This window comes from Caretta caretta, chromosome 3, assembly GCF_965140235.1.
Source record: "Caretta caretta isolate rCarCar2 chromosome 3, rCarCar1.hap1, whole genome shotgun sequence".
Classification (NCBI taxonomy): domain Eukaryota; kingdom Metazoa; phylum Chordata; order Testudines; family Cheloniidae; genus Caretta; species Caretta caretta.
Window position 1 is genome coordinate 115188238 of NC_134208.1, and position 26086 is coordinate 115214323.

General features: G+C 43.7%; 1 protein-coding gene across 2 annotated transcripts in view; it reads left to right on the top strand.

Annotated features, from left to right (window-relative positions):
* The window catches only part of MTHFD1L (methylenetetrahydrofolate dehydrogenase (NADP+ dependent) 1 like), a 255883-nt gene that overhangs the window by 28548 nt on the left and 201249 nt on the right, over positions 1-26086 (top strand). For both annotated transcript variants that reach the window (XM_048844238.2, XM_048844239.2), the window contains exons 9-11: positions 4639-4727; positions 7891-7988; positions 14246-14419. In XM_048844238.2, the coding sequence (XP_048700195.1) occupies positions 4639-4727; positions 7891-7988; positions 14246-14419 (361 nt within the window). The remainder of the gene's footprint in view (positions 1-4638; positions 4728-7890; positions 7989-14245; positions 14420-26086) is intronic.

The following is a 26086-nucleotide window of genomic DNA, read 5'->3' on the forward strand; positions in this document are numbered from 1 at the left end:
TTACTGGACAGCTAGCTGCTATAGGAGTAAAAGTGCATGATTTTTAGACTTTGAGTCAGGATTATAGTTGAACCTATTTGAATAACATCCCCAGAAAGTTCTAATTGTCACATAATAATACTTAGAACTTGTATGTCGGGATAAATGGATCTCACTTTCTGATGTCAAAGCAATTGACTTTTTAAAGTAATCTCTGTAGTTCACAGTAATGTAATAAATTCTATTCTAAAATATGTCGTCTCGCACTCTCCCCAAGAACAAATTACTTGGCTTTTTAGTTTTATCCACGTACCTTCTGTGTTATTTCATATAATTCTAACGATTTGTGGTCACTACCCAATGTGTACAAAACCAACCATTGCTCCCAGGTCACTCTTTGATTTGTTTTTTAATTTAAAAAAGCTAAATTATATGCATGAAATCTATATTTGATTCAGCTTTTTAAACAGAAAGTGAAAGCTGGAAGACCTCCCTAAATCCTATTGAAAGCCATAGCAAAGCTAGTAAGCTATTTTTGGTAAGCAAATCCTGTTTTAAAATATTATATAATAACCCAATACTATTTTAAAAAACAGAATTTTAAATAAACAGATCCTGTTCAAAGCGTACTAGGGAACATTTAGTGTGCAGCTGCAGGGTCCACATGGACAGTTAGTGTACGGCATGCCAGAGCACTATAGATTTACACCTTAACTTGCCATGCTCTAACTTGCTGTATAGACTTGCCCTTAGTTAGGGTTCCCAACTTTCTAATCACACAAAACTGAACACCCCTTTCCTACCCCTTCCCTGAGGCCCTGCCTGCCTGCTCGCTCTCCCTCACCCTCAGTTTCACTGGGCAGGGGGTTGGGGTACGGGCTCCAGGATGGGGCCAGAAATGGGTTCAGAGTGTGGGAGGAGGCTCCGGATTGGGGTAGGGGGTGAGGGCTCCGTCTGGTGGGGTGGAACTGGGGATGAGGGGCTTGTGGTGCTGGAGGAGGCTCTGGGCTGGGGCTGAGGGGTTTGGAATATAGGAGGGGAATCAGGGCTGGGGCCGAGGGGTTTGGAGGTATGGGAGGGGGTGCAGACTCCAGCTGGAGGTTTGGGGTGCAGTAGAGGGCTCCGGGCTGGGGCAGGGGGTTGTGGTGTGGGCTATGGCAGGGAGTATGGGTGCGGGAGGAGGCTCAGGCTGGGGCAGGGGTTTGGGGTTCGGGAGGGAGTGTGGGGTGCAGGCTCCAGGAGGGGGTGTTGGAGGGGGCTTAGGGCTGGGGCAGGGGGTTGGGGTGCGGGAGGGAATGTGAAGTGCGTGCTTCGCCCGGGCAGTGCTTACCTCAGGTGGCTCCCAGAAGCATCTGGAATGTCTGACTTGTAGGTGGAGGGCTCAGGGGGCTCTGTGCGCTGTCTGTGCCTGCAGGCACTGCCTCTGCACAGCCAATGGGAGCTGCGGAGCTGGTGCTTGGAGTGGAGGCAGCGTGCAGAGCCCCCATGACTACAGCCACCAATGACCTTTTTCGACCGGGCGTTCCGGACAAAAACCGGATGCCTGGCAACCCTACCCTTAGTTTTATGCTTCAATTCCACAGTGGTACCTAATAGGATAATAGTTCTTTCCTATCCCACAGGAACATTGTGAGGATAAATACATTAAAAGATTGTGAGGTGCTCAGATATGGCAATGTAGTCCTTATAGGTACCTAAAATAGATATGTAGAACGCATTGATTTCAGTCAGACTCTGCATGAGCGTATATGTGTCTCTGCATGTATCCGGCTCCAATACTGGGACCCTAGATACATGCATCCCTATGACATTTTTTGAGAGACAACACAGGATTTTAAAAAGAAAATGTGTTTTATTTAAACCATCTACAAATATCCATCTGTCTTCCTGCGTATGTTTTGCAGGAGAAACACTGGAAGAATAGCAGAAACACATTTTACCAATTTTTTTATTCCATGCTTGTTGAAATTTATAGAGAAGGTATACAAAAAATACATTTGTTTGTGTTGGACAGGAAGAATTCACTTAGCTGAACTGCAAATTATTTAAAGCCTATTGTTAGGTAATTGTGACATCAGTGAAGTCACAATCTTATATTTGATTTTTTACTTTAAACGCATATTGGAATTTTATTAATAGATGTGCTCAAAAAGTAGTTTTGGTTTTTTTCACACTTTAAAAATAGGATATTTTTAACATTTGAGATGTCACAGCAGTGAAATGCGGCCTGAAGGCAACAACAGCCATGAATTGACTATTATTTCTGCCTGGTGGTGGCTACATTTTTATCTCACATATGTAAATAGAGTATCCACCCTCACACACGTGCATGTTTTATTTCCCAGAATAAAAGATAAGTACCAAGAAATTGTGAGGACATAATTTTCTTGTGTAGTTCTGATGACATAAACTAGATGGATCTGAAGCATTCACTTTTGGTGATGGAATTTTCTTGGATGCAGCTTTTATTTTATATAATCTGATGTTTGGCATGTTCTTCATTTAGAATGTTTTTAAAAAGCAATTTCCATTAATATGGCATCCTGCTTATCTGTACTAATAACTAGGGTATTACTTCAATAATAATAATAATAGCCTCTTCTATGGGATCTTGCTAATCTTTGAAAATCCCAGCCTATACATAAGTATGTAGTTGTGAAACTCACCCATATGGAAAGGAACTAGCAAATCCCTCTGCACCACTTAAACCCTGCAGTGGGACTGCCTGGGGATACAGGCAGAGTCTCTGAATGAGGCAGCAGCTCTCTCACTCTGCACCCTGGGGTAAAAATAGGTAGGCCTGTAGGAGTCCTTGGGGCAGGATGGAAGAGGGGCTGCAGGATGTACACTTATACTGATCATAGGGGGCGTGGAGAGACTAGGGCAGCTATTCCAGCCCATCAGTTGGAATATCTGCCATAAATGAGACGTTGCAACACCACAGGTTTCCCCCTTGGTTAGAGTGTGTGCATGCATTCTACCTCTCTAACTTCATCTAGTTCCCTGCAAAAGCCAGATTAGTCTGACTTTGTGTTGTAAGTACATGGAGGCTGAGAGAACGCTGTTGAAGGGAAATCTCTGAGTCTAATGTGTATTTATACACATGCTAATCTCTGCATTGATAAAGAAGGCATATTAAGCCAATTCAAATAAAAACTTGAAATGTTTCTGTAAAGCACAGATGTCTGAAAGAGAGGGGAATTTAACTTCGTCCCTCTTACTTCATTTGTTGTTCTGGCAAAAATCCCAGAATGGTCTCAATGCAACTGTAGTCAGTTTATGACTGACAGACTGTTATAAATTCCAGTAAGTTGCACAGGATTCTAGTCTAAAATTGTAGAACACCATAAGATCTGGTTTAAAACAAGAAGTGTTAACACAAGCGGACGATCTTTTAAACATTTTTTATTGTGTGTGTAGTGTTAGGAATAGAATCTCTATTATTTAGTTAGCTTTGTCACTGAGGTAAAGGTGCTTGATGAGGTAGCATTTGAGAAAGTGTTAGAAGATTAATTGAATTAGGCTAAATGTGTATGTAAACAAGGTCTTTTGGTCTCTCAGTGACTTCAGTGTTCTAAGTAGGCAGGACATGATGACTAACAGCACTGGCTAGAGTCAAGCATTGTGTGGGCAGTTGGTGTTCAAATTTCTCTACACACTTATGTCAGCATGCCTTTAATTCTGACCCACAATGTCCCTGATGTTCTAGTTCTGAGACTCTTTAAGAGTGAGAATTGTGCCAAATTGTGTAGTTGTTTTTATGATGTGCACAGATGGGAATTAGAAAGAGACAACCTGACTGGGTCAGGATTTGAGCTCTGGTTCCCTGAGGTATAAGACTAATGCAGCAAATGCACTTTTATTATTGTAATGCCTAGAGTCTGCATTCAAGATCAGGGTCCCATTGTGCTAGCTAAAGTTTAGACTGAAAGATGGATCTTTGCCTGAAGAAATCACTAGATATAAGGCAAGAAGCAACAAGTGGGTTGAAAAAACAAACAAACAAGGATAATGGGAACAGTGACAAAATAATACATTGACATCTAATCTAATTCATGACCACTGAAAGACCTTGTCCTACTGGAAGCCAGTTGTAACCATTGCGTTGACTGTGCAGAAAGTCTGCATTAAAAGTAATATTGGTGAAGGAAACTTGCTACTCATTAATGTCAGAAAACTTTGTCTATTCTGAGTCTAGATTATAAATCTGATTGGCTAATGGTAGTATTTTTTTTTATGATCTTGTGCATATATTTCTTAATTTCATTACCCTCTCAAAGTGATATGCACAGGGAAAGGCAGACTAAAAATCTTTTCCCTATTTGTCCAATGGATTGTTTCAAATATATGTAATTTTCCAAATCCTAACACATTCTGTAGCTTTTTGCACAAATGGCACATTTTTGTGAACTGGAACTGGTTTCCTTTGGATATCTAATATGTATACACTCCCACACCAATCTTCCAGCTGCTGTCTGCTTAAAATTAAGGAGACAGTGGTAGTTCAGCAGTGAGGTTGTTAAATTTGGAATAAACAGTCAGACAATTTTTTTTTATTTATTTATTTTTTTTTGGATGAAGATATCTCTCCAACATGTTTCTGCCCATTCCTGCTGTCAAAGGTCTCATGACTCATTGGTGCAATGTTTTCTTTTACAGGGGAACATGGTTATGGTCAAGATTTAAAGTACAGTAACCAGTCTGCTGTAGAGGCTGTAGGTCCTCTGGCAATAGCAGTGCGGATGCAGGTTAGTATGACCCAAAAGTGTGTAAAACTCACTGTGTTTACTGGGCTCTAGAGTTCACAGAGTATGCACTTACAGCTGCAATTGGACAAGTCTGGCAAATTTAAAAGAGGGAAAATTATGACCTGCAACTCCCTTAATAATATAATCAAGGAAATTCATTGGGTGATTCATTCCTGTTTTATTTATCAAAATTAAGGTAAATGAGGAATTAAAATCAAAATACAATAACAATGATAACTATAACAAAGCTTGATAAAAAGATTTGTAGCTTGGTCTATAAAAATAAGTTAGGCACAAAGTGATAGTGAGGGAATTATACTTATGGCTGCCTGCAACCCAATAGTTTTATGAAGAGTTACTAATGTTTGTGAAGTGCTATGTAAATATAAAGCCAGGAAAACGAATCTATCTGAATATCAAGTATTTTTGCCTCGTTTTATTTCACAGTCAAGCGAGTTTAAAGACTGAGCACACACTTTAGCTTAGACATTTTGGGATTTTGTTTGTGTCATCACAGTCATGTTAAAATAATTTGGTGTTGGTTAAAGCTTGCTTTGATTAATTTGTCAATGTCTCTAAAATGTGGTGATGATTTAAATGCTTTTCTTTGGATTTCTTCTTATCTTGAAGTAGTAATATGTATGGTGTTTTGTATTTACTTGAAAGAATGGCTGTTGGGTTACATTGGCACTACATAATGTTAGCACACAGCTGTTTCAGAAATTAAATGAATGTTTATTATGTGTAGCAGAATAATCGGAGTACCCTAGTTTCCTGCAGTTATAATACAGAGTTATGCTTATGTACTTATGGTCCTGCTATGCTTACTAACCAGCCTGCTGCATATAGGTTCCCTGCCATGCTCACAACTTTGGTCTTGGTTACATTTGCAAGTTAGAGCGCATTAAATTAGCCCCGGGCACCCTAACTCCGTCCACAGTGGCAAGGCATGTAGAGCGCCTGGACTCTGCAGCTGGAGCGCTCCTGGTAATCCATCTCCACGAGAAGCATAAATCTTGCTGCGCCCCGGCTGAAACGCCTGGGTGTCAGTGTGGATGATGTGTTGCGTTACTGTGCAATGATTGGCCTCCAGAAACGTCCCATAATCCCTTGAAGACAAGCGGCAACTCTTGTCATTGTTTTGAACTCGGCTGCAGGCATGCGGATATGCCCTTTCAAAGCTCTATTTCTGACAGCCCGCATGCTTATCTGCTCCTGGACAAAGCAAACCATTACTGTGGAATGCTCCTGCTGCAGCGGCAGGCATTTGTGCATATGTGTGTGTGAGAACGAGAGAGAGAGAGAGGCAGGGGTGGGGGCTGATGTCAGGGTTTCCCCCTTCACTCTGCTGCTGTCTGAACTTACAAGACAGCATGCTGACACAATCTCTGCCCCCCATAACGCAGTCTCTCCCCCCAAATACACACAACACACTCCCTGTCACATTCCACATACACACACCCCTTCCCCCCGATTTGAAAAGCACACTGCAGCCGCTTGCATACTGGGATAGCTATCCCGATGCCCTGCTCTCCGTGGCATTGCAAGCGCTGCTAATGTGGCCACGCCACTGTGCTTGCAGCTGACTGTGTGAACGCATGGTAGTGCTTTCCCTGGTGCTGTCTCTGAGGGCTGGTTTAACTCCCATTACCCTACATCTGCAAGTGTAGCCATCCCCTAACATGATAAGTAAAGCGGAGGTCCGGAAAAGTTCTTTCCCTGCTTTATTACCACCACATCCACGTTGGTGGTGGTGAAAACAGAGTAGGGAGCATTACTACATTCAAATGCACAGATGCTTTGTTCTCACACAAGGCTGCAATATAAAAGCAGTTTTGAGTATGCAATCCAAGGGCATGTCTTCACTAGCAATGTTGAAGCGCTGCCGTGGCAGCACTTTAATGTGGCTGTGTACTCGCGGCACCAGCCCTGGGAGAGAGCTCTTCCAGCGCTGTAAAAAAACCACCTCCATGAGGGGAATAGCTCCCAGTGCTGGGAGTGCAGGTGTACACTGTCTACACTGGCATTTTACAGCGCCGAAACTTGCAGTGCTCAGGGGAGTGTTTTTTGACACCCCTGAGCGAGAAACTTCCAGCACTGTAAAGTGCCAGTGTAGACAAGCCCCAAGTCCCTTTCATGTAGCTGTGCTATTTAAAGCCTCTCTGTGCTTGAATGCAGTGCCTCTCTTTGCTGCTGCTAAGAGTTGAATAAATAAAGCAGAAAAGACAGGTTTCAGAGTAGCAGCCGTGTTAGTCTGTATCCGCAAAAAGAAAAGGAGTACTTGTGGCACCTTAGAGACTAACCGATTTATTTGAGCATGAGCTTTCGTGAGCTACAGCTCACTTCATCGGATGCATGCAGTGGAAAATACAGTGGGGAGATTTATATACACAGAGAGCATGAAACAATGGGTGTTATCATACACACTGTCTCTATGTAAAAAAATAAATGGACACAAATCAGACGTCAAGAATTATAACATTCAAAAACCAGTCGGAGAACACTTCAATCTCTTTGGTCACTCGATTACAGACCTAAAGTGGCAATCCTTCAACAAAAAAATCTTCAAAAATAGACTCCAACGAGAGACTGCTGAATTGGAATTAATTTGCAAACTGAATACAATTAACTTAGGCTTGAATAAAGACTGGAAGTGGATGGGTCATTACACAAAGTAAAACTAAAGTATATAAATCTCCCTACTGTATTTTCCACTGCATGCATCGATGAAGTGAGCTGTAGCTCATGAAAGCTTATGCTCAAATAAATTTGTTAGTCTCTAAGGTGCCACAAGTACTCCTTTTGTTTAAACAGTTGACAACTTGGGAGAATTCCTTTATTTTGGAGAGAGAGAATAGTAAAATGCTGGCCTGGAGGAAGAATACCTCCAAGTGCATAGCCAGAGATTTTAGTGCCATTTGTGCTGAATGACACTGCCCTTCCCTGAAATCTTGGTTAAACAATGCAGTAATAGTTTTTCTTTATTCCTAAAGACACAGAATTGGAAGATCCTTATGTTGTAGGTATGCCTATTACAATCCTTTGCATTGAGATTATTTTAGCAGTTATGAAATCATATGTTTAGGCTCTATCTAATTGAAATAAAACTGTTGAACATTTATAATGCAACTGTCATACAGTGTTTTTCTTTTCTCTGTGAAAGAACATGGTAAAAACCAGCGAGAGATGGATCCAGTCTCAGCAATACAGGGAATGGAACCTCCATTGCTTGAAACTTCAGCCCCTCTCCCCAGTGCCCAGGTAATAAGCATAATAAGCTTTGGGCAAGTGGTTTAAACATTAAACTGAATCTAATTATGTCTTTTTAAATATGTTTGTCTAGTATACAAAAGCAGCTATTCTGCTTATTTGCTGCTTCTGTTGTTGTGTCACTAAATATCCTGGTATTTAGTATTAGTTACTTTTTATAAGTGGAAACCAGTTTATGAATTCTAAAACTGAAAGGTGAACTGAAATAGTTCCCAAATCAGTGGGATCCCAATTCCGGAAAGTACATGAGGACATGCTTAACTTTAAGCATGCATGTAATTCCCAGTGACTTCAAAGGCACCTGAGCTCATGCATAAGTGCTTTTCTGTTTAGCCATGTTTTCCTGAATCGGGGCCCAACAATAGGTTTGCAGACTTGAAGTGTTACAAATACATTCTTTTGTATAAACAAATTATTTTCGGTCAGTTCCTCTTTCATTTACTTGCCTATGTTCAGGCCTTCAGGGATCCATGTTTACATTGCAACAACTGCTGACAGGAGGAATGTGGCTCTCCGCTTTGCTATTAGTATGAAGTTGCGTGTATGTGGTGTGGGTGGGTGTGCACTCGCGTGTGAGAGAAACTCGAGGGCTTGAACCCAAGTTATGGCCAGTAGACTCTTTGAAAATATATTCATTTATAATTTATATAAGTCTGCTGCTGAATGTAGTGCATTTTTAACGTTTAAGGTTAAAATTAGTACATGCTTTTAAAGAATGCATTTCACTTCACCTTTAAATGTCTCTTGTTTTAACAGTTTAATTGAAGCAGATTCAGTCTGTAACTTAAAACAGATGCCAAAAGAACAAGCATTTTATAGAGTGCAGATAGAAAGAAAAAAGTTGATATCCTGAGGCTTTTAATGGGCAAATATATACAATTTCAACCTTTTCATCCTTGAAAACTGCCCATTAAAAATATAGCTAAAGAAACAATAGATCAAACTATACTTCATGCCATGGGGTTGATGATGATAAAACTTCTACTCAACAAAAAAACTCAGCTTCCCTCCACCTCTCCCCCCACCATATATAAAATATGTTACCAGTGATAGGTTTTCCATTTGTTTAATTACTGGAACTTTGTGGTTGTATTTTTTTTCCTTTTAAATATACAGTTGCTTGCTAGGGTGAAGGTATAAAATATTCTTTTACAACAATACACAATTTTATATGGGAACAGATGGATTTTTCATTGAAAACAAGTAAGAAAGAAGCATAGGAACTAAAACAGGGAACGTCTGTTTTTTGCTCTCAAGGAGCTCTGGGGCGTTAATTAGATTCATTTCCAAAGACGTAATAAATTCTCAGTGTGCATACTGACTAGATGTAGAGATTTTTTTAATCTGTGTTTTGTAAATTCCCAGTGTAATTTACAGTGTAACACTGTTGCCAGCAGATATTTAACTTGTCTTGTTCTGACAGAAAACCTAATTTTCTAATCTTTTTGTTTAGTATCAAATATGTAAATTTATATATATTGAAAATATTTAAATTAACTATTTAAAAACTGGCCATCCATGTCAGATGTTGGAATAAGTTGGTACATATGAATATATTTTAGTCCAACTAACATTACCAAAAATTTCTTCAGGCTTAACATGTTGATTAAAAGTTATCCTTTATTTCCCATGTTTGTTTCATCCAGAAATCAAAACAATACATTCAGCAACAACAACCAAAAATTGACCCTCAAACATTTTTTAGGTAACAATAAAATAAATCTGTTTAAAATAAAGCTAACATCTGTAGATAGGATAAATATGTTAAACTATTCTGAATGTAATAAATGCAATGGAAAATAAAAATATATAACTTATTAATAAATGTAATACTTAGCAAAGGAACGTGCAGACATACACGAATGCAACTAATTTTTAATGCATGTAGGAAAGTACAATTGGAGACCTTTCTAATGTTTTAAAATAAAGTAAAATCTTTAAAGAGCTATGTTTTATATGGTGTTGTATGATATATACTTGGAAGTTATTGAAACATGGAAGGGGAAATTGTTTTTGCTTTTATCTCCTTCACCACAAAACACATACACAAATTCCAAGAAGAACAGTAGCTGGTCAGACCAAACTGCTGATGGAGCTATTTAATTGGGAATTGTACACGTTGGAGCCATTAGGGTAACCTTTTGCCAGGTAGACACATTGTAAGGGAATCAGAAGAGACAGTGAGTTCAGTGAGGCTGTAAGGGCCAGATCCAAAGCCCATCAAAGTCTATGGAAGAGTTCCCAATGACTTCATTGTGCTTTGGATCAGTGTCTTGATTCCTCACCCTTCCTCTGTGCTGAATGCTGCAGCTCTCTGTGTGACTGTTTCTAATTGGATTGAAGTTGTTCTGCCCCTTTGGTATATATTCCCTTTAACTGAGGAATCCTGCCTCAGGCACTCAGCCTGTCCCTTATTGCTGTTTCTAATGCTGAATTTCAAGTATGTGAAAAACCAAGAACAATTAGTACTGAAAACTGAAGTATGAGGCTTAAGCCGTCTGGAAAAACCTGCAAGTAGCCCTGAACGCAAAAGTCAAAGATTCTCCCTATTAATAAAAAAGGAAGTTGTCTGTTTCATAAACTACAGTTAAAACATATGGCTTCTGTATGAGGAGAGGTTAATAAGACTGGGACTTTTCAGCTTGGAAAAGTGATGGCTAAAGGGAGATATGATTGAGGTCTATAAAATCATGACTGGTGTAGAGAAAGTAGATAAGAAAGTGTTGGTTACTAGGGGTTACCAAATGAAATTAATAGGCAGCAGGTTTAAAACAAATAAAAGGAAGTATTTCTTCACAGAACGCACAGTCAACCAGTGGAACTCTTTGCCAGAGAATGTTGTGAGGGCCAAGACCATAACCGGGTTCAAAAAAGAACTAGATAAATTCATGGAGGATAGGTCCATCAGTGGCTGTTAGCCAGGATGGGTAGGGATGGTGTCCATAGCCTCTGTTTGCCAGAAGCTGGGAATGAGCGACGGGGTGGATTGCTTGATGATTACCTGTTCTGTTCATTCCCTCTGGCACTGGCCGCTGTTGGAAGACAGGATGCTGGGCTAGATGGACATTTGGTCTGACCCAGTAGGGCCATTCTTATGAAGAAATAAAACATTTTCCTGTTTAGGTATAAGGGTGATGCATTTCTGCTCAGGTAGTTGCTTCCAGAACTGAACAACAGAGCACAGAGGGTGTAGGAGACTTTGATTTTGATCTCAGCAGCAACTTTTTTCTATAATTGCGTAATATACCTAGGTCCATTAGGAAAGCATGTGATAGTTTCTGGATGCTGATTATAATCATCTGTGTGCTAGAAATATTATAAACTGTAATATTATAAACAGTCTTCCTCAGCCATTAAAAAAATGTTGTAGTAGTAGTACTTGTGTTCGCTGCACCATAGACACAGATGGATGTCTAGTAATATTTGCTTTCAGAAACATTCTGGAGAATATTTGTTGACAGAAATAATTAAGTGGCGAGACATAAACACTTAAAAAGCCTTATTTTCACCAGTTATAGTTAAGATATAAATGCCAAATCATTGAAAAGTCTTTTCTTGCACCATCTTGTGTGACGGGACAAGGCCAGATGGCTATAGGAAAGTAGTGAGAAACAGATATGTGAGCCCCAGCCTAAAGAAATCCCTGTTATCATGGTAACCAAATGGCAGTTGCTTCAGGTTAATCAAGACACCTGGGACCAATTAAGATCCTTCCAGAAAATAGTGGAGACAGCTAGGTTGATTGGGACACCTGAAGCCAATCAGGGGCTGGCTGAAACTAGTTAAAAGCCTCCCAGTTAGTCGGGGAGGTGTCAGGAGCTGTAGGAGGAAGCCATGCTGCTGGAGAAACAGAGCAGTACAAACCCTATCAGGCACAAGAAAGGAGGCCCTGAGGTAAGGGTGATGTAGATATTGAGGAAGTGGGGGCTGCTGTGGGAAAGTGGCCCAGGGAATCGTACTCGTCCTGTTTCCAAAAAGTCAGCTACCAAGAGCTGCTACTATCAGGGTCCCTGGGCTGGGTCCCAGAGTGGAGGGCAGGCCCGGGCTCTCCCCTGTCCTCCCCGACTAATCACTGAGGTTGAGAGACAACAGAGACTGTGCGAGGGAGGATAGCTTCTCCTCACCTCCCTTGCTGGGTTATGATGAAAATGGCTCAGTAGGCTGTGACCCTTGCCTCTAGAGAGAGAAGGGCTACATGGAGGGTCACAGTGAGCCTCTGAGGCTAGTGTAGTTCGCCAGGAAGTACGGGACCCACTGAGACAAGGTCAGAGCGTTGTCACAGTTGTTAATAGAGGAGTGATCCTGTTGTATTCAAAAATAACTGCATTCTGTTGGATGTCTCCATTTATATGTAACCTCCTTGGTAAAAGGCTTTCTGTTTGTATTAAAAAGCTGTTTCCCCCAAAGGTTCTTAAGAGCTTTTCAGCGAAGGAATGACAATAGCAGTTATTTTGCTTAGGTCGATCATCTGATGGAGGAAGGAGATTCTACAGAACTTTGTGTGGGAGTCACCTCTGTAAGGAGAGGTGAAGGAAGTAGAGAGAGCTTAGAGCGCTACAAGCAATTCAGGAAGTCCATTTTTAGGCTGTTATCTCTCAAGTTACAAAAAGACACTAATGATGATTTAATACACAATTCTGTATAGGAATTTCAATATCTTAAAAATGAAGTAGAGTTGAAAGAAAAAATTTTGCCAGCCACGCTTCTGTTTCTCTTTGCTGCTCAACAGTGTCGTCTTGCACATCCATATGGTGTCCCAGCTGCTGAAATTTGCATGTCTCACTCCCTTAAATAAACCAGATTCAAAGCTTATGCTCAAATAAATTTCTTAGTCTCTAAGGTGCCACAAGTACTCCTTAGCTTTTTTTAAGTATATATTTATAGAGTTTGATGCAGAAAAGCATAGAAATACTGAAACTATCCTTTATGCAAGAGGTCTCTTTGGTATGCACTTTTGTTTAGAGAGAAGAATTGATGCAAGGGAGGAGAATGCATTTAATGCGGGGGGAATGAGTAGAAATGGTCTGCAGCCAAATCGTCATGTATTGTGATCCTGTAATATCTCACTAGGTAGGGTCAGGTTTCAGAGTAGCAGCCGTGTTAGTCTGTATTCGCAAAAAGAAAAGGAGTACTTGTGGCACCTTAGAGACTAATCATTTTATTTGAGCATAGGCTTTCGTGAGCTACAGCTCACTTCATCCGATGAAGTGAGCTGTAGCTCACGAAAGCCTATGCTCAAATAAAATGGTTAGTCTCTAAGGTGCCACAAGTACTCCTTTTCCTTTTAGGTAGGGTCAGTATGTGGATCGGAGACCTCTGGAAAGACACCTCCCTACTACAGGAAATTTTGTTGATTGATTAAGTGGTATATTTGTCTCTGAATGAGAATTGAATAATAAATGACCTAATTTAGTGTTAATGAGTGCTAAGAGGTGACATCTGCAGTTGTTTTAACACTAGTCCTTATTAATGTGCAGATATTAAAGATCCCCTGGCATTTCTTTTTCAAGGCTAGGGCTGTTAAATCCCCATTTGGTTTATGATGTTCACCTAACCCACAGTAAATTCCCTGCAGTTTTAGTGTGTTGCCTTGTTCTTCTTTCCATCTTATCTTTACCTGTTGTGTAGTGTTATGTGTAGTTGAACAGCCACTGTGTGCTATCCCACATATATTGTATTTCAGTGGTAGGTGAACTGATCCCTGTATGTTATCTGCCTCCTTACATTACCTCATGGGGGAGCAGTGAGGCTTAAAGTTTGTTTTCACATTCTTTGACGCGTAAGTATGTTTGTCTGTGTTGATATGAGTGCTAACTATAAGGAATGTATATTCGTTGCAGTAATGTGTACATGTAAATGCTGAAATGTACTGCTACAGAGGAAGAAAAGAAACTGACAGAAAATTTCATTCCAAAGTGACATTCTTGAATATCCAGCAGACACTGACTAGTCTGATATGAAGTCATTGTGTAATATTTGGACCCCAATTAAAGAAAATAATACAATGAAATAAATGTTAGTAAACATTCCGGGGGCGGGGGGCAGGAGAAGGGAGATAACACAAACGTGTTTTCCAATATTACATTAGGCATTGGCTAGTATTTAGGTTCAGATAACAAAATCTGGGAGAAGAGATCATAAAGCGGTTACAATAACTTCATTGTTGCAGCGTTTGCTGTTATTTTGTGTTGTCATCGACCACCTAAGCTGAGAGAAGTCTCTTGGCTCCTATTTGTTTTCTTTTCAAGTGATATTGAGATTTCCCGAGGACAGAGTCCAAAAGCTGTTGATGTACTTGCCAAGGAGATAGGATTGCTTGCAGATGAAATTGAAATCTATGGCCAAACCAAAGCCAAAGTACGTTTGTCCCTGCTGGAAAGGTTAAAGGATCAACCAGATGGAAAATACGTTCTAGTTGCTGGGTAAGAATATACACTAAGCTTCCCCCTTCCCTGCTCTCTCTCTGCGAACACAAACATGTGACTCGTTTCTTTTAATTTACTGAATAAATTACCCATTATAAACTTGCAGCACTTGGTGTATTATGAAAGCAAGTATTTATTTTTCCCCCTTTTTAAAAAAAAAAACCTTTTTTTTTTTTCTTCTTCAAGCTGTGATTACAGAAATTAAGTATGTTTTTTTGGAAGGTAGATCGAGTTAAGCTTCTTAAAATGTCTTCTATAACTATTTGATTTTTCTTGATTCATCAGCTCTTAAAGTATTTGACTCAGAAGTGCAGTCTCTTTGTCTGCACTGTGGGTGTTTATAAACAATTTTTAATGGAAACGACATGGTAATCTATTGGTATTAATGGTAAATACTTTTTTATTGAATAGCAAAGTGCATAGTTATTTAAAATCCATGTTTTTCCCCTAAAATGTAGACACGTCTCCAGGCAGACTTATCCTACTCTCTGTTTCCATGATTATTTTAAAATGTTATGCTTCATCTAGAAATGCCTGTCTCCTTTTCTCACCCACTTTCCTTTGCCTCCTTTTCTCACCCACTTAGAAAGTAAATATTTTCTCTCTCACCTGCTTTGTGAAAAGGAAAGTTCTTCACACTTGCACTTCTGTGCAACCATTTTCATGAAACATTAGATTGCAGCATGTCCTTTGCTTTCTTTTTACAACAAAAGCCTGTAGTAATGCACTGGTGTTGTTTTTATTTTATGAATTGATAAGTTTTAGGTTGTTTTCATAAAATTCTCTGAAGGTGATTTAGCACCTTTTTTTCTGGCAACTGAGCATAGTATATATAAAGGATGGGGGGAAGAATGGAAGATACAGCAAATTTTTTTCATTGCCAAATGTAATCCAGCTCTAGTGACATTCTCTTTTTTTGTTGTTTTTGGCAGTAGTGCAACAAAATTGGGAAGTTAAGATTTCCAGATGGTCCAGAGTAGAGAGCCATTCTTAGTTGCCTTTGTCCTGCCAATCCCTTGATCAACTAGTATCTTCCATGCTAGCACAAACACAGTTAGCTTTTGCATATGCTTAGTGGGAAATCTGGATGCCTGGCATCAGTTCAGTGAATTTCTGTCACATCAATGTCACCCAGAAACTTGTGAAGTTGTCATCAAGGCCATCTTGTGGAATTACAATTTACAGAAATAGTCCTTATTTTGAAGGTTCACTGAGAGAAGAATACAAGAGCCTTTCTTTGAAACACAAAAGCAATTGTGTATGTCTATTGAGCTACATTTTTAATTTTAACTGAAAAAAATAAAATAGAAGCCGGTTCGGCCATGAGGTTGATGATGAGCAAAATTGTTCTGCTTTTTCAGGTTCTAAGTTGCTGCGTGATTTAGGCACTATGAAGCAGGGGAAGGCTGTTCCTAAAGCCCCGGAGAAGTGGAGCTTCACACAAGCACAGATTTAGAAGTAGCTTAGGAGGGAACATGGATGTGATGCCGAACTCTATTCAGATAGAGTTTAGGATGTGAGGAACTGCCTCCTTTACGCTTCCTCTTTTTACGTCCCAATCTGCCCTTTTAAGGGCAGCAACCTAGGAGAAAGTGCAATGCATACTCTGAATGCTGCTTTGTGGGAGTGAGAGAGAAATTATAGAATCGTAGGACTGGAAGGGACCTTGAGAGGTCTTCTAATCAAGCCCCATGCACTCAAGGCAGGACTAAGTATTATCTAGATCACCCCTGACAAGTGTTTGTCTAATCCGCTCTTAAAAATCTCCAATGACAGAGATTCCATAACTTCCCTAGACAATTTATTCCAGTGCTTAACTACCCTGACAGAATTTTTTCTAATGTCCAACCTAAACTGCCCTTGCTGCAATTTAAATCCATTTCTTCTTGTCCTATCCTAACAGTTTTTCTCCCATGTCCTTGTAACACCCTTTTATGTACTTGAAAACTGTTATCACGTCCCTCCTCAGTGTTCTGTTCTCCAGCCTAAAGAAACCCAATTTTTTAATCTTCCCTCATAGGTCATGTTTTCTAGACCTTTAATCATTTTTGTTGCTCTTCTCCGGACTTTCTCCAAATTGTCCACATCTTTCCTGAAATGTGGCACCCAGAACTGGACACAATACTCCAGTTGAGGCCTGAGTGGGTCGGAAGAATTACTTCTCGTGACTTGCTTACAACACTCCTAATACTTACCAGAATGATGTTTGCTTTTTTTGCAACAGTGTTACATTTTTGACTTATATTGAGTTTGTAATCCACTATGAACCCCAGATCCCTTTCTGCAGTACTCCTTCCTAGGCAGTCATTTCCCGTTCTGTATATGTGCAGCTGACTGTTCCTTCCTAAGTGGAGTACTTTGCTTTGTTCTTATTGAATTTCATCCTAGTTACTTCAGACCATTTCTCCAGTTTCTCTAGATCATTTTGAATTTTAATCCTATCCTCTAGAATCATAGAATATCAGGGTTGGAAGGGATCTCAGGAGGTCATCTAGTCCAACCCCCTGCTCAAAGCAGGACCAATCCCCAACTAAATCTAAATCCCCCCTCTCTAAAGAACTTGCAACTCCTCCCAGCTTGGTATTGTACGCAGACTTTATAAGTGTACTCTCTACGCCATTATCTATATCAGTGATGAAGATACTGAACAGAACCGGATCCAGAAATGATCCCTGTGGAACCCCTCTCAGTATGCCCTTCCAGCTTGATTGTGCACCACTGATAACTACCCTTTGAGAACAGTTTTCCAGTCAGTTATGCAACCACCTTATAGTAGCTCCGTCTAGGTTTTATTTTCCTAGTCTGTTTATGAGACAGTCATGCGAGACAATATCAAAAGCCTTATTAAAATTAAGATATACCACATCTGCCACTTCCCCTCTATGCACAAGGCTTGTTACCCTGTTGAAGAAAGCTATTAGGTTGCTTTGGCAAGATTAGTTCTTGATAAATCCATGCTGTTTCTTACCACCTTATTATCTTCTAGGTGATTGGAAATTAATTGCTTAATTACTTGCTCCATTATCTTTCCAGGTACTGAAATTAAAAGCTGACTGGTCTGTAATTCTCTGGGTTGCCTTTATTTCCCTTTTTATAGATTGGTACTATATTTGCCCTTTTCCAGTCCTCTGGAATCTCACCCATCTTCCATGTCTTTTCAAAGATAATCTCTAATGGCTCAGGTATCTCCTCAGTTAGCTCCTTGAGTACTCTAGGATGTATTTCATCAGGCCCTGGTGACTTGAAGACATCTAACTTGTCTAAGTAATTTTTAACCTGTTCTTTCCCTATTTTAGCCTCTGATCCTACCTCATTTTCACTTATGTTCTTTGTTGTCCAATAGCTACTAAAGATTTTGGTGAAAACTGAATCAAAAAAGATATTTAGCACTTTTGGTATTTCCACATTTTCTGTTTTTGTCTCTCTCTCTCTCCCCCCCCCCTTCTTCCCACCCCCCCAGTGATGGGGCATTGGCCCCACACTAGGGTAAAAACAGGTAACCTCAGCAGGGAGCAGTGGAGGTGAGTCCTCTGAGAGGCCTAGAGTGGCTGTGCCCCACGCAGCCTATCTGGGCCCAGTAGGCTCAGATAAGAGGAACGGCAGGGCAGGGTCAGTTGCTACTGGGAGCCCAGGGAATAAGGACTGCATCCCTGGAGGGCTGAGAGAACTAAGTACTTTGGACAAAGCAGTGGCTGGTTGCTGAGAATGAGCAACTGAGTGCCCTGAGGTGAGGGCAAAGAAGTGCTGGGGCCATGGGGAAGTGTCCAGGGAAAAATAGCAGCACTGACAGAGGTTAAAGAGGTGCAGCAGGATGCTGCTATTTACAGGGTCCCTGGGATGGGACCTGGAGTAGTAGGTGGGTCTCTTCCCACCCCCACCCCCTCCCCCACCCCCCATATTTGTAGAATGATTTCTTGTTACCTTTTATATCTCTAGCTAGTTTAATCTATCCAGACGTGAAGGAAGGATGGCAAAATAGTGAACAGACCAGGGATGAAACTGAGAGCTTTCAGGAAAATGGTGCAAAGAGGTGTATATAATATTTTAGCAATAAATAAATTGTCCCTATGTATAGCTGCATAATTGAATTATGCAGTGGATCCCTACTTAGAGTAATTTGTATGAGGCTATTGTAACTCGACCATTAGCTATACATTATAGTAACAACCATTGTTACATTACTCCTGAGGGTATTCTGTGCCACCCCCCACCCCCCAAAATTCTGTGCACCATATTTTAAAATTCTGCAAAATTCTGAAAATGTTATTTGTCAAATGTGGTGGCTCCACCATGGCATTGGGGAGTACAGGCTCTCCTACAGCTGCGGAGCGATGGGTACAGGAAGCAGGAATGTGGAGTTTGCAGAGCTTCCTGCAGCTGAGGGGGCTAGGTAGGAAATCCAGGGGTGGGTTTGACTGGGCCCCATGTGCCGTGCAGGGGAGGAGGAAGTCCCGTCCTCCCAGCTCAGCCAGAACTAGCAGCTGAGCCTGGCGCAGGGTAGGAACCACCAGCTGGGTCTTCCTCAGTCCCGCCTCCTGCCCCACAGTGATTTACCTCTTTGCTAGCTGTCTGTGCACCAGAACACACTGCTAGGGAGGGTTGCATGACCGCTCTTGTGACTTCCCTTTGCTTCAAGTCATTTTTCTGTGGGGAGGGAAAGACATCTGTGCGGGATATAAATTCTGTGCATGCGCAGTGGCACAGAATTCCCCCAGGAGTATTACATAAGGGTTAGCATAGAATGTTTCCTTACTGAGGGATAGGATGACTGTAGAACAGGAGTTCTCAAACTTCACTGCACCGCAACCCACTGCTGACAACAAAAAATTATTACAGGACCCCAGGACAGGGGGAATCAAAACCTGAGCCCGCCTACACTCCACTGCCCAGGGTGGGGCGGGTGGGGGGCAAAGCCCAAGGACTTCAGCCCAGCCCCAGGCTCAACATTGGGGTCGGGCTTCAGTCCCAGACCCCAGCAAGTTTAACTCCAGCCCTGGTGACCCCATTAAAATGGGGTCCCAGCCCACAGTTTGAGAACTGCTGCTGTACGATATTGACTCCTTTTTCTGTCCAGTGCCAGTAAGGTTCTGAGATGTGATTTATTTTATTTCCATATTTAAAATGTACTACTTCCTTGTGTGTGGTCTTATCAATAATGAGAGTGGGAATAGAGTTCAAGTTCCCCACAGTTCTTATTTGTTCAGTTGACTGTGGCTGATAATAATGTGAGGAAAATGGGCAACAATGCCTGTTGGGGGAAAAGGCCTTTCAGGGTGGTGAAAGAACAGTACAGAATTGGAGAAACTGGAGATGGAAATGATCTTGTCAGCCATCTGGTTTGTCCCCCTGCCAGAACAAGATTAACAATACAATTTTTATATTGGATTTTTATGTTTACTTCGAAACCAAAGAAAAATACAAACAGCTTTAAAAGGCTGTAGTTTTGGCCACTGGAGCAAGTGTGCTAAAATGGCTTAGTAAGGCATGTGGCTTCACAGGGAACTGTTGAGATTTTTGTGTTTCTGCATTTACGGGTTATTCCAGTTTATGGGGCGGAGTTAATTATGCATAATGTTCAGCATTTGATAAGCAAAGTAGATTTTCTGTATAATCTGTTCTTCGAGTGCTTGTTCACATCCATTCCAATCAGGTGTGTGCGCGCTGCGTGCACGGACGTTGGAAATTTTTTCCCTTAGCCGCTCCCATCGGGACGGCAGGGGAGTCCCCTAGAGTGGCACCCTTATGGCGCTGTATATAGTATGCTGCTGGCCCAACCCCCCTTCAGTTCCTTCTTAACGTCCATGGCAGTATTGGAACGTGCTCCCTCACTTGCGAGTGATCTCTTAGCAATCTAGTTTTTACCTGTTAGACAGTTTGTTGTTAAATAGTTAGTAGGTTAGTTAAGTACAGTTTAGTTAGAGGTGACTGGGATTTCGTTCCCGCCACCAACCTTGGGCTGCAGGGCATGCCACAAGCCTAGGGTTTTAAAGCTTCAGCAAATCTATGCCCACCAGCGACCCCCACAACTCCTGCCTTAGGTGTCTGGGGGAGGCACACCAGGCTGAGCGCTGCAAAATTTGCAAGGCCTTTAAGCCCCGTACTAAGAAAGAGAAGGACTTTCGTCTTAAGCAGCTGCTCATGGAGGCTGCTTTACAACCAGCGGCCCCAGATCACCTGGTACCGGGCCCAAGCTCCTCAGTGAGAAGTGCCCCGGTGTTGATACACAATTTGGCACAGGGCTCTAGAGATCCCCAGCACTGTAAATCCCCAGCACCGAGACGAGCCGGCGAGCCCCAGCACCGCTCAAGCTCCCTGGCACTGGCCAAGTGACATAAGAAAGGGGAAAAAGGACGATCCCCTCAAAGAGCGATCAAGACACCCAGAGAGGCTCCTACAACTCAGAGGCAGGGCTCTGTTTCTCATCAGGACCCGACACCATTGAGTCTGGCACCCAGCGAATTCACCGCGGACCAGTGTTTAGAGGAGGTCTTGGAACCCCCTCCAAGCCTGACACATTTGAGGCAGCAAAGGACCTCATTGAATTGTCGGCGCCCAATCCCTTTCCATGCAAGGAGAAACCTCTGGCACCGCCTAGACGGGTGCTGTCCAGAGGGAAACGGGCAATGGTGCGCCGCTCAAAATCACAGATCTGGCACCGCTCACAGCACCATTCTCATTCGAGCTCTCCACAGCGTCACTCCCCAGCACCGACAACCCTACATAAGCTTACGACACCAGATGATGAAGCGCCCTCACACCCCCTCCGAGGACCCGGCACTGCTCCACAACATCCTCAGTTACTTGGCACCAAAGCCAGGTACCAGCCACTTCCCCAGCACCATATTTGCTAGGATGGTCCAGGTCTCGGAATAGCCAGTACCGCTCACCATCAAGATCCTCTTGGCACCAGTCCCTGGCCTGCACATCTCGGTGCCCCACGGTGGTGCAACGTTCATCGGTACCGCCATGGTCCTCCCCTTCAGGCTCTGAAGCCGACTCAGGCCTCTCGAGTTATAGCAGGCACTGGACCAAGAGCAGTAGAGAATTCCACACAGCCTGGCAGCCGCAGTGGCTGGCTCCAGGTCAGTGGCCCTTTTGGACCCCCTGGGCCTATCACCAACAACAGAGTGCTTTTTCTAGAGCCTCCAGGTCAGTGCACTCAACAGGACGCCACTCAAGTCACCAAATAAACACACCTTGAGGTCAAGAGAGGCCACACTTTCTAGACCGACCTCAGATCCCTCAGAGCAGTCGACAGAGGCAGATCCATTGCCCACACTGCTACCGAGAGGTACATCCCCAAGACCTCAGGAGGCACAGTCTGCTTCTCGAGCAGTGACAGCCATAATGGGCCGTGGTACGGGAGGATCAGGACGATGACACTCAGTCTCAGCACACATCCTCATCCTCACCAGATGACGTGGCGGCGGGAACATCAATATTGGAACCCTCATCTGTTGACCACAGGGCACATCAAGAACTTCTCCACCAGATTGCCCTTAATATGGACCTTCAGGCAGAAGAGGCCATCGAGCCAGAGGATCTGATGGTTGATATCCTGGCCCTGGAAGCACAAGCGCCAACTTATCTCAGTGCTGGTGGGTGCCCGGGCTCTGCCCCCTCCATGCCCCTATTGGACCCCTCCCCAAATCCCCGACCCCTGAGCGCACCGCGTTTCCCCCTCCTTCCCAGCACTTGCCGCCATGAGACAGCTGTTTCACGGCGCAAGTGCTGGGAGCCAGGGGGAGAAGCTGGATGTGGCAGCAATCTTAGGGGAGGAGGCGGAGCAGCAGTGGAGGTGAACTGGGGCAGGGCAGGGAGCTGCAGAGCACCCACCAATTTTTCCCCATGGGTGCTCCAGCCCTGGAGCACCCATGGAGTCGGCGCATATGCCTGGTAACATTGACACTGATCAAGACTGTCTTATAATCACTCTGGATAGTCTGGCAAACCCCAGCTTCTAATATCCTGACCGCCAGGGGAGTAGAGAGAAAATACTTGGTCCCCTCTAAGGACTATGAATTCTTCTTCTCCCACCCTCCCCCCTAGTTCCTGGTCGTATCAGCTGTTAACAAAAAAAGAACGCTAGGATCAGCAGGCCTCGGCACCAAAGTCCAAAGAGGCCAAACAATTGCAGCTTAGGATAGTCAACCAACAGGCCATCCTTAACAGGCACAACTTTAACTCTTGGAATGCTATGTCCAAGTTCAAGGAACGCCTGCCGCAGGATTCACATGCAGAGTTTTCTGTGCTGATTGAGGAAGGAAAAGCAGAAACCAGGACATCCCAGCAAGCCTCTCTCAATTGGACTGACTCTGCGGCCAGAACCATCTCATCAGGAGTGGTTTTGAGGTGTTCAGCATAGCTACAGGCATCAAGCCTCCCTCCCGAGGTCCAAAACACATTGCAAGGCCTCCCTTTTGAAGGTACTGGCCTCTTTTCAGAGCAAACGGACTCGAGGCTGCATAACCTCAAGGATTCCAGGGCTGCAGTGAAATCCCTGTGAATGCATACACCAGCAACCCAGAGGAAGCCCTTCAGGCCTCAGCCTCCACAGCAGGAGCATACCATCCTCACCCCAGACCAAGACCCCTGCCGCAGGCGAGACAGGAATAATAGACGCAGACCGTCGAACAACGTGTCTAACCAAGGCCCAAACAAGCCCCAGCCCGGAACCGAGCAAGAGTTTTGAAGGCATGTGTGAGGTCAGCCTACCAATCCAACCCCAGGATCCCTCCCCACAGTTTTTAAATAGTCTATCCCACTTCTACCATGTGTGGTCCTGTATAACATTGGAATGCTGGATCCTACGCACGGTACAGGTGGGATACTCTCTCCAGTTTTCTTCCTTCCCTTCCTCCCACCCCCCTTCCCCTTCCCTCTTCAGGTACCCCTCTCGCGAGCAGCTCCTTATGTAGGAGGTGCAATCGCTCATCGATATAGGGGCAGTGGAGGAGGTTCCTCAGGAGCTAAGGAGGAAGGGATTCTAATCCTGCTATTTCTTAATCCCCAAGGCAAAAGGGGGGGGGGTCTAAGACCCATTCTAGACTTTCGTGGACTCAACAAATTTATGTTCAAGCTCAGGTTCCGCATGGTCTCCCTAAGCACTATCATCCCATCACTGGATCTGGGAGATTCATACGCTGCCCTCAACAGAAGGACACCTATTTCCACATTGCCATCCATCTGGCACACAGACGCTTCCTACGGTTTGTGATAAACTGAGGGCATTACCAGTTCACTGTGCTCCCATTCAGCCTTTCCACAGCCCCCCCCCCCCCCCCCGCATGTTCACCAAGTGCATGGCGGTGATAGCAGCTTTTTTGCGCAAAAGACACGTTCGAGTGTACCTGTACCTCAATGATTGGCTGCTGACTGGGCGCTCCAGAGAGCAGGTACCATCCCATGTTACACTAGTCAGGGACACCTTTCACAGACTGCGTCTTCTCAACATAAACAAGTCGTCACTCATACCAACCCAAAGGATAGAATTCATAGGGGCAGTCCTAGACTCAGTACGGGCAAAAGCGAGCTTCCCAGTACCCAGGTTTCAGGCCCTAGAACGAATTGTCAAAATGATGTTACAGTACCCAACCACGACTGTGAGGGGTTGCCTGAAGTTAATAGGGCATATGGCAGCCTTCACTTACATAGTCAAGCATGCCAGACTGGGGCTCAGACCCCTACAAGTGTGGCTCACATCATGTTACCGCCTAGCACAAGACAGCCTGGACATGATAGTAACTGTATCTGGGCAAGTCCGAGGGTCCCTGTGCTGGTGGCTGGACCAACCGGTAGTCTGTGCGGATGTCCCCTTCGTCATAACCCAACCTTCACTGACGTTAGTAACAGATGCGTCAGATTTGGGTTGGGGTGCACACCTAGGGGATCTGAGAACTCAAGGTCTGTGGACGCAGGACAAGATACCACTCCATATCAACCTGAAGGAGCTCAGAGTGGTTCGTCTGGCCTGTCAAACCTTTCATGCCACTCTACAAGGTCACAGCATGACAGTCCTGACAGACAACAACACTACCATGTTCTACATAAACAGGGCAGAGCTCACTCCTCACCCCTCTGCCGTGAGGCTATTCTCCTCTGGGACTTCTGTGTAGCCCAGTCCATACAGCTGGAAGCATCCTACCTCCCTGGGCTGAGAAACGAGTTAGCAGATCCCCTCAGCAGGTCCTACCAAGCTCATGAGTGATCAGTCTGACCAGCTGTCCTGCAGTCAGTTTTCCAAAAGTGGGGTTATACCCAAGTCGACCTATTTGCCAAGGATAACAAGCAATGCCATCAGTTCTGTTCATTTCAAAATCACAGCCTGGGCTCCATCTCCAACGTGTTCTTAATACAGTGGGGAGAATGCCTGAAGTATGCCTTCCCTCCAATCCCGCTAATCCACCAGGTCTTGCTCAAGATACGCAGAGACAGAGCAATCGTGATCCTGCTTGCCCCATCCTGGCCACGTCAGCGTTGGTATACAATGCTCCTCAAACTATCAGTAGACACTCCAGTAGCCCTACCCCGGTGTCCGGACTTGATCACTCAGTTCCACAGCCGCCTTCTCCACCCGAAACTACAGTCCCTGCATCTCATAGCTTGGACGTTCCATGGCTAAATGTGATAGAGCGCCAGTGCTCTCAGCCAGTGAGACAGATACTGGTTGGCAGCAGGAAGCCTTCCACTAGGTCAACTCACTTGACCAAGTGGAAAAGGTTCTCTTGCTGGTGTGAACCCAGACCCTTGTTACCGCTCCAGGTATCTATCCTGGTCATACTGGCCTACCTGCTTGATGTGAAGCAACAAGGCCTATCACTTTCATCCATCAGAGTACACCTGGCGACTATCTCAGCTTTCCATCCAGGGGATTCTGGATGCTCAGTGTTCACAAATCCTATGGTGGTGCATTTCCTCAAGGGATTGGAGAAAGTATACCCTTACTCTCGACCACCAGTACCAACCTGGAATCTGAACATGGAAGGTAACATTCTTGGTGGCCATTACATCGGCAAGGAGAGTGTCTGAGTTAAAGGCTCTCACCTCTGAACCCTTTACACAGTGTTTCATAAGGACAAGGTGCAACATAGACTGCACCCTAGATTCCTCCCTAAGGTGGTCTCCCAGTTCCGCATCGGACAGGATATTTGCCTGCCTGGGTTTTTTCCAAAGTCTCACACGAGCCCGCAGCACCAAAGCTTGCACATGCTAGATGTTCGAAGAGCCCAAGTTTTCTACATAAAGCGCATGAGGCCTTTTCGCAAATCAACCCAACTGTTCATGGCCATAGCCGATAGAATGAAGGGCCTTCCAGGATCTTCTCAGCGCATCTTGTCCTGGATCACAGACTGCATTCGCACGTGCTATGAGTTGGCCAAGGTCCCAGCCCTAGCAATCACAGTCCATTCGATGAGAGTGCAAGCGTCTTCGACTACCTTTCTGGCGCAGGTTCCCATCCACAAAATCTGCAAAGCAGCTACCTGGTCCTCAGTGCATACATTTACAGCCCACTATGCCATCAAGCAACAGGCCAGAGATGATGTGGCTGTTGGCAGAGCTGTCCTCCAATCAATCATTCCTTGACTCCTACCCACCTCTGGTGGTCAGATTGGAAGTCACTTAATTGGAATGGACATGAACAAGCACTCAAAGAAGAAAAGACGG